Here is a 17,404-nt window from a genome sequence, read left to right as displayed (position 1 = left end):
AGTACTTATCTATTATCTGCTATGTAACCTGTGCCCTTTCTCCTTTTTTCCCTGCTGACAGTACATAATATATTTATTACTTTGATACACTTTTCATTTGATGTTATTGTTCCTTTAAGACACGCCCCCCCCAAGGAGCTGGCACACAGTACTAATTATAAACTCATAATTGGCTAGAGGCATTGTGGGTGCTACAGTAGCCCGGGGCACGCACTGGATTTTGACAGGAGGACCTGCTATTGCACTGCACCAAGATTACCTGTATTTGTTGTAGTGTAAGCTATTCATTTATCTGGACCTATTTGAATTAGCCATTCTAGATTGTGGGTCCTATATGGGAAGACCACAGTATTTTGCAGTCACAAAACTCATTTTGTGAACAGTATTTTTTTTTTTTTGCCACAAAATAAATTTTATCCCTACAAAATAATTCAAATAAAATGTGTAACAACACTCAGGTCACTTATTCTTCATGCACTAATCTGTATGGATAGCATAGTACAGTAAAGCAAGCTCAGAGAGACATGTCCATTAGAGGGAGCTCTCGCTCCTTCAGACTGCTTGCACTATTTACCTGCCCAACTTATTGGACAAAGAGAACAATATGGCTCATTAGCCAGTAAATAGCACCAAAGGGGAGAGCATAAATTCAGCACCTCTGGTTCAATTTCACCAACATTTACAAAGGACCTTTATTTGTGGGTCCTGTCTTTACCCCATGGAAGCAGGGACTAACTAAGTTGACCTATTATGACATTTCCACATTGGTCAAAAGTTGACCTTTAAGCAACCAATCACTGCAAGCCTGCCAGTAGGTTTCTAGTGCCATTGGGAGTTATCTGGTTGCTTTAGACCTTCTTACTGGTAGCCAATACAATGTAGCAGGCAAAGCAACTCTGGAACCCCAGTGAGATAATGGCCCAAGACAGGAATCTTTAAGTCCTTCTTTCAGTTGGGCAAGAAATGATACAATCCAACAAATGGTTCTGTTTGGATTATCTCACATTTGACTTGAAGACTTGATGGAAATTGTCTGATGCAGTTGGCAGAGGCTTTCAACAATGTAGTCAAAGACGTGCTGAGTAATAAGCAACATGTACCTGTAGCTGTCACTAAACAACTCAATTCCCTGTATCCCGAAACCCCAATATAATCTTCACTTTATGATGGGGGTAGGTCAACTATGATCTTACTATTGGGGGTAGGTCAGCTATGATCGTACTATTGGGGGTAGGTCAGCTATGATCGTACTATTGGGGGTAGGTCAGCTATGATCGTACTATTGGGGGTAGGTCAGCTATGATCGTACTATTGGGGGTAGGTCAGCTATGATCGTACTATTGGGGGGAGGTCAGCTATGATCGTACTATTGGGGGTAGGTCAGCTATGATCGTACTATTGGGGTAGGTCAGCTATGATCGTACTATTGGGGGTAGGTCAGCTATGATCGTACTATTGGGGGTAGGTCAGCTATGATCGTACTATTGGGGGTAGGTCAGCTATGATCGTACTATTGGGGGTAGGTCAGCTATGATCGCACTATTGGGGGTAGGTCAGCTATGATCTTACTATTGGGGGTAGGTCAGCTATGATCTTACTATTGGGGGTAGGTCAGCTATGATCGTACTTTTGCCTTTTTAGGGAGAAAGATGGCGTGGAGCTGACCAGAGAGGAAACCTTCAAGTATCGGTTTAAAAAGGACGGTAAAAAGCATTTTCTGATCATTAATGAGACAACCCTGGAAGACGGGGGCAATTACAAAGTCAAAACCAACGGAGGGGAGTCAGTGGCTGAGCTGATGGTACAAGGTGAGAGGATCTGTTCACTTTTACTATAGAAAAGCCCAAAACATATTTATTGTATGGACTAGACTAAGGTCCCCATACACGGTAAGATCCGCTCGCTTGGCGAGATCGCCAAGCGAGTGGATCTTCCCCCGATATCCCGAAATCGGGGAGCTTGAAGTTAAAAAAAATAATAATCCGATCGTTTGGCCCTGGGGCCAAATGACCGGATTATGTAGCTTGCAATGGGGCAGTCGGTTCGGGGACCACATCAACGAGCCGATGCGCCCCCCGTTCCGACTGAATCTTTTAACCTGGCCGATCAATATCTGCCCAATTTCAGGCCAGATATCGGTTGGCCAGTCCGCTCGTTTCTGCCCCTACACGGGCAGATAAGCTGCCGAGTCGGTCCAAGGGACTGTAGTTAGGTAACCTCCAATGAGGAGCCCTCAGTACAACTAAATCAAACTAATATAACCATGTGCATTATTTACCTTGCCCCTGATAATCCATTTATCCGTTAAAGGAAGCTTCTGTGGTTACGCCATGTAGCCAGTAGAGGGGGCTCTTGTTCCATCTCCCTTTGGTAGTAAAGCAGGTTTATCAGTGTGAAACATCAGCTGAGAGCCAAGTCAATGTGGGGCTGAAAATAGAGCTAGAGGTACAGAAGAAGGGACCCTGGCCAAACAAGGATGGTTGGGACCCCATTGTGAGAAAAACATAAACCATGTAACCTATGGGTGTCCAGCCTATAATATCCAGTTGCTGCTTGACTACAGCTACAGCTAATGGCTGCAGTTCAACAACATTTTATCCCTGATATATATTACAGTAATATGAAATAATTATTACACAGTGTCATTTATGCATTCACCAATTACATTGGCCTTCTCAGATAAGAACATCAGATCAGCCCTCTTTCTAGACATGTTTGGAAAGTGACCAGCAGGTGGCGATGTTGTAACAAAATACATTCATATTAACAGTACTTTAACCCTTAATATCTTGGAATTAATAATAAATAATGCATGTAAATTGGAAAAGTGCCTAGAATAGCCCTCTCATCCACTTATTTTAAAGGTTTATCCTATAAACTAAACTTAACAGGCCCTTGTGGGACTAGAAACATAGATGTGTTTGTCTGTTAAGCTATAATGGCTGCTAGAGACCCCCCAACAACAAGTAGATTATCAGTGGGAAGATGCCAACAGCTCACACTAGAGTACTGGCCACGGGCCAACAGAGGCATAATATTATGTGGGTGACTAGCTACTTGGCAAGCAGCCAATCATAATAAACTCAGTGTAGCGGTCATGTTTCTATAGGCCAGTGTAGCAGCCTCCTCTTTTCCAAATACAGCCCACCCTGCAGTGCCAATAACTAGTTTAAAAGGGGTGGTTCACCATAACATTTACTTTTAATATTATAGAATGTCCTATTCCTAGCAACTTTGCAATTAGACTTCATTATTTATTTTTTATAGTTGTCTAATTATTTGCCCTTTCTACATCTTTTCAGCTTTCAGCCCTGTGAGCTTACAATTTTATTATTGTTACTTTTTATAACTTATATTCGTACTGAGTCCCTCTCCTATTCATATTCCAGTCTCTCATTTAAACCAATGCCTGGTTGCTAAGGTAAACAAGACCCTAGCAACCAGATCTCTGCAATGCTTTTCTGGTTCCACCCATGTTTTCTCTCTCTCCTCCCCAGAGAAACAGTTGGAAGTTCTACAAGATGTGGCTGATTTGACTGTTAAAGCCAAGGAACAAGCGGTCTTCAAGTGTGAGGTCTCCGATGAGACGGTGACCGGTATATGGGTGAAGAACGGAAAGGAAGTCATTCCTAACAACAGAATCAAGATCACCCACATTGGAAGGTGATTTCTGTGCTTCGGCCATACAAATATATTTATTTTAGAGATTTTATCTTTAATCTTTCTTTAAAGAATAAGTAAACCTTTAAAATAAGTGAATGTAAAATAAATGAGAGTGCTATTCTAAGCATTTTGCCATTTACATTCACTCATTTTTGAAAATTTCAAGATATGTTTGGAAAGTGACCAGCAGGTGGAGCTGTTGTAACAAAATGCATTCATATTAACAGTACATTATCCCTTAATATCTTGGAATAAAAAATAAATAAATAATGAATGTAAATTGTAAAAGTGCTTAGGATAGCACGCTCATCAATTTTACATCAACTTATTTTAAAGGTTTACTTATCCTTTACCATAACTTTAATACAGGCAAAGGCACAGTAGTTAGAAGGTATTTGCAGTCATCATAAAAGGTCTGTGAATCATGTGACTAGATTAATATTTAATGGAGGCCCATGGACATAGTATTGGGTCCCATATTTGTTATAATTTAGTAGGCAATCATCTCACCGGGTAGGATAAAAGAGGAATAGATGCATAAGTGTCATGGGGAGTGGTGCCTATGGAGCAGCCCATCTAGGAGTCCCAGTCAGCATGTGTTATAGAATTATACATGTCACAGGGCGAGTTTATCATAGAACAGAGATTCACAACCTGTGTGTAATGGCCCAATCTTTGGCCCCCATGGAATTGGCACCTTTGCCAGTGGCTAAACAAAAAGCAATTATACAGCAAACTCAGACATATTAGGCTCATTGCACCTATATGGTAGGTGAACACTGATAGGCATAGAATTATGGCTCCATCCATTTTGCATTTATCTTGGGTATATTCGTTCTAATAATGTGAATGTTATTAGTGACACAGGCCTTGTATTGCCCAGATACAGGTATGGATCCCTTATCCGGAAACCCGTTATCCAGAAAGTTCTGAATTACAGAAAGGCCGTCTCCCATAGACTCCATTATAAGCTAATAATTCTAATTTTTAAAAATGATTTCCTATTTCTCTGTAATAATAAAACAGTACCTGTACTTGATCCCAACTAAGATATAATTACCCCTTATTGGGGGCAGAACAGCCCTATTGGGTTTATTTAATGGTTAAATGATTCCCTTTTCTCTGTAATAATAAAACAGTACCTGTACATGATCCCAACTAAGATATAATTACCCCTTATTGGGGGCAGAACAGCCCTATTGGGTTTATTTAATGGTTAAATGATTCCCTTTTCTCTGTAATAATAAAACAGTACCTGTACATGATCCCAACTAAGATATAATTACCCCTTATTGGGGGCAGAACAGCCCTATTGGGTTTATTTAATGGTTAAATGATTCCCTTTTCTCTGTAATAATAAAACAGTACCTGTACTTGATCCCAACTAAGATATAATTACCCCTTATTGGGGCAGAACAGCCCTATTGGGTTTATTTAATGGTTAAATGATTCCCTTTTCTCTGTAATAATAAAACAGTACCTGTACTTGATCCCAACTAAGATATAATTACCCCTTATTGGGGGCAAAACAGCCCTATTGGGTTTATTTAATATTTAAATGAATTGTAGCAGACTTAGGTTATGGAGATCCAAATTACGGAAAGATCCCTTATCCGGAAAACCCCAGGTCCCGAGCATTCTGGATAACAGGTCCCATACCTGTATGATGTTTCTAGCTAACAAGCCACTTCTCCTTGTAGGGTACACAAGCTGACCATCGATGATGTTGTCCCACAGGATGAGGGAGACTACTCCTTTATCCCTAATGGATTTGCCTTCAGCCTTTCTGCAAAACTACACTTTATGGGTAAGAATAAAATCTTTGATGTTTACCCAAATTAATATAAGTAATGGGTGGAAATGTAAACTCTCAATGCAGAATTGCTCCAAGTGCTCTACTGGGCATTTTTGCTATTATTTTTTTTTAGGTTTTCAAGATATTAGCAGTTTTTACACTTGAATGTTTAACAACAGCACCACCTGCTGTTCATTTTTAGCAGAAAATGTATTTAGTGAGAAGAGGAAAGTCTTGTGATGCTGCTCTGCTTTATATTGACCATGGAACTGTCAGATAACTCTTCTCTGCTCACTAACTTTAGTGAGGCCCCGCGTCCCCATCATGTTCCATCCCCCGCCTCACCTCCCTAACCCCCCCATAGGGGCCCCCTCCCGACGTCTTCCCTTGAGCGCACATAAGTGAAACGCGTCAGAGGAGGACACCTGCAGCCAGGGGAACAGCAACAGGTATCGGGTCTGGGCCACCGGGGCCCACTGGTTTTTTTCCCGGTGTCCCGGGGGCCCAGTCCAACTAAATTAACAGCAGGTGGCACTGTTACTGCAAATTGATTGTATTAGATGCATAAAAACTGCCAATAAAAATAATGTCAATTGCAAAGGTGCTCAGAAGAGCACTGAGCAATTTTATATTTATTGTTTTGAGGGTTTATATTTTCTTCTATTTTCTATAACTTGCCCTTCATCTTATAATAACTTTATCTTATCAATATGGTTTACAGTGGATATCAGATAACAGCTTAGTAATAAAATATCTTATATCTTTGCAAATATATAATAAAACAGTTTAAGCAAATACACTGCAATAACAGATGATTATTACAACTTTACCTTTATCTTTGCTCATAGAGGTGAAGATTGACTTTGTTCCAAGACAAGGTACAGTATGGGGAGCGTGGGGAGCGGAGCTGTTTGTATGTGTAGAGATCTATGAGAATCAAAGCATCTGTAACAGCTTCACAATGTATTTTGATAGTATGATTAGTATAATATAAATAATGGGTTGGTTTGAGCTGTGTGATTGTGTTTGAACACCTGTGTTTATAGATGTGATTTCTTACTGTTTCATCGCGTTTCGTGCACGTGTTCAGGGATGTATGTGATCATATGCGCTCCTTTCCATTTGTGTTCAGTGCTCTCCTTTCTTTGTCCATGACTGGGTTTTGTTTGCTGCATTTCCCACCCACAGAACCCCCTAAGATCAAACTGGACTGCATGTCACAGTGCGCTGACACCATCATTGTCGTTGCTGGCAACAAATTACGTCTTGACGTCCCCATATCTGGGGATCCAGCCCCCACTGTTGTGTGGATGAAGGGGGATAAGGTAGGAAGCACCTATTGTCCCATTCTCATTTCTAAGTACTGTTCTGTTACGGATATTACAATATTATGGTTCTAGATGTTGGGACGTGCGTAGTAATATGGAATGCTTTGGTATAAGCAAAAACAATAAGTGAAAACCCTACAGTCCAAAAACTGAGAAGTAATGCAGTCAGTGAGTAAATGTTCCAGATTTCCTCTCCCTGCATTGGCACAAAACCCTTTAATATTGATTAACTCCACTTACACCTACCCCCAAGCCTAAAATATAGTCGGCGCTACCAAAACTCCTTGACCTACTGTAAAAGTATTAGTTCATAGAACGTTTCCCTCACCAACCATGAACTGACGCCTTTCCTGTGTTGCCAGTCAGCGAGTGAATGTTCATGGAACATTCACTCGCTGACTGGCAACACAGGAAAGGCATTTGCATTCATCTGATTTGTTTATGGTGCCAGTGCCCCATTAGGTCATTAGCAGGCCATGTGGGATTTTGGAATTTGCATTAGTCAACCATAAAAGTAGATCAAAGTTGATTAGTAGACCATACAAGTAGATCAAAGTTGATTAGTAGACCATACAAGCAGATCAAAGTTCATTAGTAAACCATACAAGTTGATTAGAAATAATTAGTAGACCATACAAGTAGATCAAAGTTGATTAGTAGACCATACAAGTAGATCAAAGTTGATTAGTTGACCATACAAGCAGATCAAAGTTTATTAGTAGACCATACAAGTTGATTAAAAATAATTAGTAGACCATACAAGTAGATCAAAGTTGATTAGTAGGCCAAACTAGTAGATCAAAGTTCATTAGCAGACCATACAAGAAGATCAAAGTTCATTAGCAGACCATACAAGAAGATCAAAGTTCATTAGCAGACCATACAAGCAGATCAAAGTTCATTACTAAACAATACAAGTTGATTAAAAAAAATTAGTAGACCATACAAGCAGATCAAAGTTGATTAGTAGGCCAAACTAGTAGAACAAAGTTTATTAGCAGACCATACAAGCAGATCAAAGTTCATTAGAAGACCATACAAGCAGATCAAAGTTCATTAGTAAAACATACAAGCAGATCAAAGTTCATTAGTAGACTATAGAAGTTGATTAAAAATAATTAGTAGACCATACAAGCAGATCAAAGTTCTTTGTAGAACATACAAGCAGATCAAAGTTCATAAGTAGACTATAGAAGTTGATTAAAAATAATTAGTAGACCATACAAGCAGATCAAAGTTCATTAGTAGACCATACAAGCAGATCAAAATTCATTAGTAGAACATACAAGCAGATCAAAGTTGATTAGTAAGCCAAACTAGTAGAACAAAGTTCATTAGAAGACCATACAAGCAGATAAAAGTTCATTAGTAGACTATAGAAGTTGATTAAAAATAATTAGTAGACCATACAAGCAGATCAAAGTTTATTAGTAGACCATAAAAGTTGATTAAAAATAATTAGTAGACCATACAAGTAGATCAAAGTTGATTAGTAGGCCAAACTAGTAGATCAAAGATCATTATAGATTAGAGATTGCATTCACCTTGGTTCATTAGTACACCGTTCAAGTACATTTTACTTTATCGCGAGATCACAAGTGTACCGTTGTTTGTTAGAAGATGTTGCAAGTCAAACCTTGCAGCAGGTCCAGACTGGCAGCCAGTTGTTTCTAGCAAATGCCAGAGAGGCTGCTGTAAGATGACAGTCACTATTTATTGGACCTCCGGGGGGGAAGCTATTTGGGCCTCTGTGTACTGAAAATGCCAGGGGCTATTTGGAATCCCAGTCCAGGTACACTTTAGCAAACCTGCCAAGGTTCTTGGGAGACACAACTTGTTTTTAGCACTTTCAAAGTAGGATGTCATGTTTGCATAACTCTGATAGAGAACTCTCATTTCAAATTATTCTATAACATCTTTAGACAGTAAATTCCCATGATTCTGTGTTGGACATTTAGCATTGACAGGTGAGAATCTTTGGTGTCTGGTAAGGCAATATCCGCTGGCCTTGCCGTTGGGAAGCTAAAAGATACCAGTTGTTCCAAAGCAAATATGTCATCACCAAATTCTTTGACCTTCCCCCATGATCAGGTAATTGAGCAGACCCCAGTCAGGACTGAAAGTGAGGCTCATCACGACTTATACCGAGATGTGGATGTAAGTTGGGGCTCCTGCTCCCCCATAACTGAGTAACGTATGGACACAGGCATTGTTACTGATACCACGTGTGAAGCATCCGGTTGTGTGATCACATGAAATCTAACATCACTACTTACAGTTCTTTGTTTACAGGGAAGGCATTTATACACCAGGAGTTCCTCTACATGTATTTTATATTTGGGATTTTAACTTCTATTTATTTTCCACAAGCCTGCCTGAGAGAAATACATGGGCGAGACCCACTGATTGGCCAATGTATGTGTTCAAATTGCAAATCAAGGAAAAACTAATGTTTTGTGCCCACCATAAGGTTATACCCACTTACTGTGCTGTCCAGTGGAAAATAAATGGAGAATTAAACCCAATTCATTAACGGGGTACATTTTCCTTTTCACTTGATTTCTTTTCACAGGCAATAACCTCTCCAGATCAATATTTTTTCTGCTTTCGCTCACCTTTTCTATTTTTTCCTTTTTTTCCATTGACATATTGTTGAACTTGCATGAATAGTTACGTGAAAAAAACATAACCAAATTAAGATAGGCTTATACCTTTCTCCATTGAATGTGTTCTTATTTCTTCTACTTTGCCTGCATATATGATACTTTTTGAGAAAGAATAGTATTCTATATCTGAATATATAAAGGAACATAGTGCAGTGACCTACCTGCCCCTGTGCAAACACTGCCCAGGCCTTACTTACATCCATTTTGGATTCCCAGCAGACATCGCAAGGAGCTAAAAGGTAGGACTGGCCTGCCCGGATACCGGCAAATATCCCAGTGAGCTCCAGTCCTATTGGTAGGCTGCATCTCTCAGCTTTCCAATTGGAACACAGCTCACTCCTGTGACATGTAGGACCTTTCAGCAAGGTAAACTGTGGCCATTTTAGCGGGAGAGCTTGTGTATGTATGTATGTGTATATGTATAACTTTATTTATAAAGCGCCACAAGGGTACGCAGCGCTGTACAATCTTACAGTATACACAGTTACACACAGGGAGGACAAGTAATATAATAAATAAATACAATAAATATATATATAAGTGCCATGTAGTATGAGACACAGTAGGAAGGGGGTCCCTGCCCCGTAGAGCTTACAATCTATGTGCACACACATATATTCATGAATGGGTTGGTGAAGTGGGAGGATATGAAACAGGAGTGACTTTTCCACTTAATGCTGGGAGGCACTGTGAATGGTCAAAGTTACTGAGCCATTAAATGCTGGGGGCCACAAAGACATTAGTGCTAGGGGGATTACATTTTTCATATGGGAAGGCACCATTCTATTTAACCTGTTCCATCTGACTAGTAAGTCACTGTGCCATTTATGTGGGTTGCCATTTGTACTGCTGATATATAGATGCCAACTTCTAACTGTAGGATTTAGTGTTTTTCTTTGGTATTTCTGCAGCGTAGAGTGTTAGTTATCGAATGCCGTTTATATGGAAGTCAACTGTAGCAGCTGAAATGACAAGTAAACCTTTAAAATAAACAGTAAAACTGATGAGAGTGCTATTCTCAGCACTTTTGCAATTTACATTTAATATTCATTTATTTTTTTAATTCCAAGATATTAAGTGTTAAAAGCATTTATACAGTTGCCACCTGCTGGTCACTTTCAGACCATAAAGTAGTCGAGGAAGTTGTCAGGAGAAAGAAAGAGGGCTGACCTGATGCTCTTCTGGTTAGGGAAACATTAGAAACCTCGGATACCTTTTCTCATGTTTTTCCTAACCAGAAGAACATCAGATCAGCCCTCTTTCTTTCTCCTGGCAACTTCCTCCACAATGTCCTCGACTACATTATGGTCAGAAAGTGACCAGCAGATGGCGCTGTTGTAACAAAATGCATTTATATTAACACTACTTTATCCCTTAATATCCTGTCATTTAAAAAAATAAAGAATGGATGTAAATTACAAAAGTTTTTAGAATTGCACTCTCCTCAATTTTCCATCAACTTATTGTAAAGATTTACTTACGCTTGAAGGTGCTTCTGTAGATCAATGGTGCTCATCTCTGTAGTGGGCCCATTATACCACAGGTAAACACTGCAATGGTTATTGAGCTATGGTTGTCCACTTTGATTGTAGGGTGTCTTATGAGTTGGCACGGGACCTGGAGACAGATTATAGGCACTTGAGCAAGTCATGGTTGACTCGGTGCTAGGAGGATATCTCCTTGTGCCCCCAATTGTTACATCTTTACCATAACTTTCCATAAGAACTCCTTACCAATAAAACATAGGATGCTGCACTTTGAGCCTTGGAAAATTACAATTTTGACTGTAAATAAAGTTTAAACTAACCCAAGACTTTACATATAGTAAAACCTAGCTTTTTTGGTTATGTTTTTTTTTTAACAATTAACTTTACTTCTCTTCTTCCTTTTCTTTTCCTCTTTCTTCTTCTTCTCAAGTGCCAATGTTCCTCTGCCAACAGTTATAGTCCCAGCACTTCGTTGGACACTGTGTCCTCAATATTAGCACTTTGTTATCCTTATTCTTGAAAGATGTTCTTTCTTCTTGAACTTTTCTCTGCTATGTATGTCAGTGTCACTTGTGCTACAGTATATCGTTGGAAGGGACATCTTTCTCACATGGACAGGTCTTTCTAGTGGTGAATTCCACAAGACTCCCCTTATGCCCTAGCTTACAGCCTTTTTTCTGCAGCTAATTTCAGAGGTTGATGGCAGAGTCCATGTGGAGACACATGCAGACCATTGTGTGTTCATCATTGAGGGGGCAGAGAAGTCAGATGAAGGTGCCTACACCGTACTGGTGAAGAATGAAGCTGGAGAGGACAAAGCTAACATCAATGTAAAGGTTATTGGTACGTACATAGAAAATAACCAGAACAAAAGCTGTAAAGGATATATGCAAGTATTAACAATTATTAGAACTTTGGTTCAGTTAGTAAGGGGTAGAAAGGGGTAAGTTACCCCCATATGCAACATTAGACAAAAAAACATGTACTCAAGGGGGAAATAACCTCCTCAACTTATTAGATCAGTGCAGAGGACCCCTGTATCCTTTCTAACTGCACCCCTACCTCCAAAGATTAACTGTTTGCAGCTTTGGCCTAGCCAGTTGGGTTGGAGACCATAAACTTGTTTGTGTCCTATCTATCCCTACCTGGTCTGTGCTTCACCAACCAGTAACATGCACACTTGGTAACAAGAACACAATAGCTTGAAGCTGAAAGAAAGACATTCCAGGCTGATATACATGATATTTTTGTATATTACAGAGGTCCCAGATCCACCTGAGTCCCCCAAGATATCAAACATTGGCGAGGATTTTTGCACAGTACAATGGGATCCACCCAAGTATGATGGAGGCCAACCAGTCTTGGGTAAGATACCTGATTTTAATTGACTGCCCTTTTGGCCTTTTGTAGTCTGGTTCATTGCCTCACTGGATGCTCCTAATTGTTTCTGCAGGCTATATTTTGGAGAGAAAGAAAAAGAAGAGTTACCGCTGGATGCGGCTGAACTACGACCTGGTCAAGGAATTAACCTATGAATCTAAGAGGATGATTGAGGGAGTAGTATATGAGATGCGCATATATGCCGTAAACTCCATTGGCATGTCCCTCCCCAGTCAGCCTTCACAGCCCTTCATGCCTATTGGTGAGTAACCCATAAAACACATGCCAAGTGGTGTTGACAGTAAAGTCATGTGAGCTTTTACTGGGTTTTAAACTGGTATTCTACTGTTATAAGGTGCTAAGGCTAATACTAAAAGTGCTGTTACAATATAAGAAATATGTCCCTGTTTCTCACCAACATATGAGGCATGGCTTGCTTGAAATGAGTGGTCAGTCACTGTGGTTTGTTGGTGTCTCTGTGAGGATCTGGGGCTTAGACTTTGTTCACTATGGCAGTGTTTTTCAACCTTTTTTGGGCAAAGGCACACTTGTTTCATGAAAAAAATCACGAGGCACACCACCATTAGAAAATGTTAAAAAATTTAACTCTGTGCCCAGCAGCAGTGCCCCCCTAGTACATTGGTGCCCAGCAGCAGTGCCCCCCTAGTACATTGGTGCCAAGAGCAGTGCCCCCCTAGTACATTGGTGCCCAGCAGCAGTGCCCCCCTAGTACATTGGTGCCCAGCAGCAGTGCCCCCCTAGTACATTGGTGCCAAGAGCAGTGCCCCCCTAGTACATTGGTGCCCAGCAGCAGTGCCCCCCTAGTACATTGGTGCCAAGAGCAGTGCCCCCCTAGTACATTGGTGCCCAGCAGCAGTGCCCCCCTAGTACATTGGTGCCAAGAGCAGTGCCCCCCTAGTACATTGGTGCCCAGCAGCAGTGCCCCCCTAGTACATTGGTGCCCAGCAGCAGTGCCCCCCTAGTACATTGGTGCCAAGAGCAGTGCCCCCCTAGTACATTGGTGCCCTGCCTACGGCACACCAGGCAACATCTCGCGGCACACTAGTGTGCTGCGGAACAGTGGTTGAAAAACGCTGCACTATGGTACAAAGAACCCTGGAATGTTGGGAGGTACAATTGTATTTATGCCATTATATATATATAGAGCATGCCATGCCAATACATACACTCACAGGGTGGCATTGATTGCACAGCTGTTTCTAGGGGCACTGAACAAGGGGCATATTTGTTTAACAGCCCACCACCTTTTGTTAAGCTAAAGCTGTCACTTGATATCCTTGAAGTAGTTTGGCCTGACAGCCAAGGACAGAGGAGCAATTAGACACAAGGTATGTACTTTTGTGATCAACAGACTTCTGTCAGCCTATCAGAGATGCCCTTTGGTTGTCCTTGCAGGAACACCTTGCTTGAAACAGGATCAGACTGAGGGAGGTTATATTATTCACTATTGTTATTGAGAAACCTCCTGCGGGAAACTCAACCAGCAGGATATTGGCCTTGAAGTAGGAAAGCAATAAGACTTACATACACATATACATATACACTGGTCAATCTGCTTGAATACTTGTATGTATAACTTTATTTATAAAGCGCCACAAGGGTACGCAGCGCTGTACAGTCTTACAATATACATAATTACACACAGGGAGGACAAGTGTTATAATAAATACAATAAGTAATTATAAATACACAGGGAATAAGTGCCATTTGGTATGAGACACAGTAGGAAGGAGGTCCCTGCCCCATAGAGCTTACAATCTAAGTTATTAGAGCTTTGCTTCTGCTCGTCATGGAGACTATATAGGGGGACTCCTGAAATTCTCTAAATAGTTGCTTGTGGATTTAGAATAGGAGCAGGCCCGGATTTGTGGAGAGGCCAGAAAGGCCCGGGCCTAGGGCGGCAGAAATTTAGGGGTGGCATGCCGACCCGCCGCAACTAAATTTTGAAATTTTGCCCCCATATGGAGCAATGGGGACATCTCCCCTCTCAGGGGTGGGCCAAGCCGACCGGGCGCCCTAGGCAACACGGTCGGCCAACTCCACCCACCTCCCCGCCCCCCCCGAACGGCGCATGCGCGCCAAAGCACAGGAGCGGGGCGATTAGATCGGTCATTGCCTCCGCTGCTAATGACAAGCGGTGGAGGCAATGACAAAGTAGCACTAGGGGTAGGCAGGAGAGGCTCCTGCCTGGCGCCCCTCAATGGTTGTGCCCTAGGCAGCTGCCTCTTCTGCCTACCCCTAGTTCCGGCCCTGTCCCCACTGCTCTGTATGGGAGTTTAAATGAGGGGGTTCGTGCTCCGGGAGGAGGGGGGGGGGGGGCGATCAATGGGGGCAGCCTCAGGGTGCCCGGCACACAAATCCGGAGCTGAATAGGAGTTCGAGAGATAGGGTTCCTTCTTGAAAAATGGTCACAAGGGTGATAAGATTGTGTTTGTATGACATGTTTAGAGAATACTTCCCCAGGCCAACAATAATGGTGATGGGAGTGATGGTGTTTGAATAATGGAAGAATATATCGAAAGTCAACAAGGGTTGGAGATGCAAAACAAGAGTACGGAGTTATATTGCCTGTAGCTTCATGTTTACAAGGCTTCAAAGCAGAAATGATAAATGGCAAGGAGTATGCAGTATACAGTAGGTTACAGATGTGAAGAATGTGGAGGACGAGGACACCAGTCTACTGTTTATAGAAGGGCTGCAAAAGTAGAAATAGTTGTCTGAATATTCTAGGAGCAATAAAGGGAAGAGTTTATTTGGGGAACAAGGTGAATGAGGTGGTGCTGTTGACAGTGACAGAGAAAGATGTTACTTGGGATGATTTATAGCCGTGATGACTAGCAGGCGTCGCTGGGCCATCCAGGAAGGAGCTGACACGAGACAGTTGGAAACGAGAGACTGGAATGAAGGGGAAAGGCCAGCTATGGGGAGACAGAGTTACGTGTCGTCTGCACAAACATAGGGTTGGAAGTCAGAAGAGCTCAGGGAGCAAAGGGAGTTTGCAGAGAGAACAAAGCAAAACTTCAAGGTGTATCAACATTGAGGTCAACATGGAGGGAGGAAGGGATAGAAGCAGAAGAGGGTTGTGGCACTGCAAGACGTTTTATTGCCCACATGGCCTCCATAGCTTCTTTTTATGAGATCATAATATTAATCAAGCCTGTAAATGTGTTGGAAGCCTATAATATGGGAGAGGGTTGAGCAGCACTGGTTTATAATACTGATAGTTACATAGTTACATAGGGTTGAAATAAGACCAGTGTCCATCAAGTTCAACCCATCCAAGTAAACCCAGCACACCCAACCCACACCTACCAATCTATACACTCACATACATAAACTTTAAATACAACCACTAATACTAACTGTAGATATTAGTATCACAATAGCCTTGGATATTCTGCTTGTTCAAAAACTTATTGATGGCCAGTGTTATTTAAATGGAAGCTTCCAGATCATATTAAAGGTTGTTCACCTTTAAAATAACTTTTAGTATGTTGTAGAGAGTGATATTCTGAAAACAATTGGCAATAGGTCTTCATTTGTTCATGGTTTTTGAATGAATAAGCTTTATGTTTAGCAACTCTCCAGTTTGGAATTTTAGCAGCGATATTGTTGCTAGGGTCCAAATTACCCTAGCAACCAGGCAGTGGTTCGAATATGAATAGGAGTGGGTCTGAATATAAAGATAAGCCATAAAAAGGAACAATAGCCATGAAAGTGTAGCCTCACAGAGGAATAGTTTTTTGGCTGCCGGGGTCAGTGACCCCCATTTGAAAGCTGGAAAGAGGCCGAAGAGGAAAGTAAATAATTCTAAAACGAAATAAAAAATGAAGACCAATTGAAAAGTTGCTAAGAATAGGCCATCCTATAACATACTAAAAGTTATATATAGATGTAGGCTATGTAACTGCATATAGTACAGCAATTACAGTAGTGAATCATATGCTGAATAGTGATAAAAAAAAAACACCTGCAAATGAAAATATTTGGAATTGCCCAGAGATGTGACATTCCTGGCATGTGAATATAAGCTGTGGCAATTTGCTGTGCCCACCCAACCAGTTTGCTCTTACCCACCCAACCAGTTTGCTCTTACCCACCCAACCAGTTTGCTCTTACCCACCCAACCAGTTTGCTCTTACCCACCCAACCAGTTTGCTCTTACCCACCCAACCAGTTTGCTCTTACCCACCCAACCAGTTTGTTCTTACCCACCCAACCAGTTTGTTCTGTGTGCCAGCGCTATGGCAGGGTAACCCTGAGTTTCCCCCCAGCATTTCTGCATTCTTTTACTATATTAGTCCTGAATCCAACTGCTAGGTGTCTATTCCAAGCATTCAATTCTTTCTGTAAAATAATACCCCCGAGTGTCACATCCCACAAATTCACAGCATGATCTTTCCCAGTATCACATCTCTTCTTGTAAAGAATACCCTGCCCCTGGAATTTATTGAATCCCCTAATACACATTTTTACAGGCCGGGGCCTCTGAGCTTTGTATGGTGGCCTCCCTGTGGGGCATTGTTCCAAGGCGGGGGGAATTTAAATACAGGTCATATTAGGGCTGTAGTGCCCCATTAACTGCAGAAATGATATAATCCGATCAAGTTTTCTTAGGATATTTGGTTAATGTTATCTGTTCTTTATATAGCGCTTACTCCATTCCATGTCAGCCTTCAATTTGAAATTGAAATGAAAGTCAGATTCCATGTTTGGCTCACACGATCAAAACAAATCAGCAGTCCCCGGAGAAGCCTTTGTATAATTAGCTGCTTCTTGTCTGAATTAGGCTGCAGCTTTGGGATAGGGGGTTGTTTATACAGAGGGCTTCTCAGCAGACTGTGGTTCTGTTATGTATTTGTATGTAATATGTGTGTTTGCTGTATACCCCCATCTAATGTACAGCACTGCGGAATATGTTGGCGCTTTATAAATATATATTTATCCATCTTCTCCAGTAATACTGCACAGAATAAATGTTTTAAATACAAATATAACAAATTCAAAATCTGGCAAAAAACAGCTGGTGAAGGCCCTTTGTACAAGGGTTTATAATCTGAAGGG

The 17,404-nt window shown here is 41.3% G+C and overlaps 1 protein-coding gene across 11 annotated transcripts in view; it reads left to right on the top strand.

Annotated features, from left to right (window-relative positions):
• mybpc3 (myosin binding protein C3) overlaps positions 1–17,404 on the top strand; it is a 69,581-nt gene that overhangs the window by 31,505 nt on the left and 20,672 nt on the right. For 7 of the 11 annotated variants that reach the window (XM_031899773.1, XM_031899772.1, XM_031899771.1 and 4 more), the window contains 9 exons: positions 1,642–1,808; positions 3,498–3,663; positions 5,364–5,470; positions 6,307–6,336; positions 6,647–6,783; positions 8,878–8,943; positions 11,623–11,782; positions 12,200–12,304; positions 12,393–12,581. In XM_031899773.1, coding sequence (XP_031755633.1) covers positions 1,642–1,808; positions 3,498–3,663; positions 5,364–5,470; positions 6,307–6,336; positions 6,647–6,783; positions 8,878–8,943; positions 11,623–11,782; positions 12,200–12,304; positions 12,393–12,581 — 1,127 coding nt within the window. 11 annotated transcript variants of the gene reach the window in all.

The sequence above is a fragment of the Xenopus tropicalis genome, chromosome 4 (assembly GCF_000004195.4).
Source record: "Xenopus tropicalis strain Nigerian chromosome 4, UCB_Xtro_10.0, whole genome shotgun sequence".
NCBI classification, from domain to species: Eukaryota; Metazoa; Chordata; class Amphibia; order Anura; family Pipidae; genus Xenopus; species Xenopus tropicalis.
This window is presented reverse-complemented; position numbering and strand designations above follow the sequence as displayed.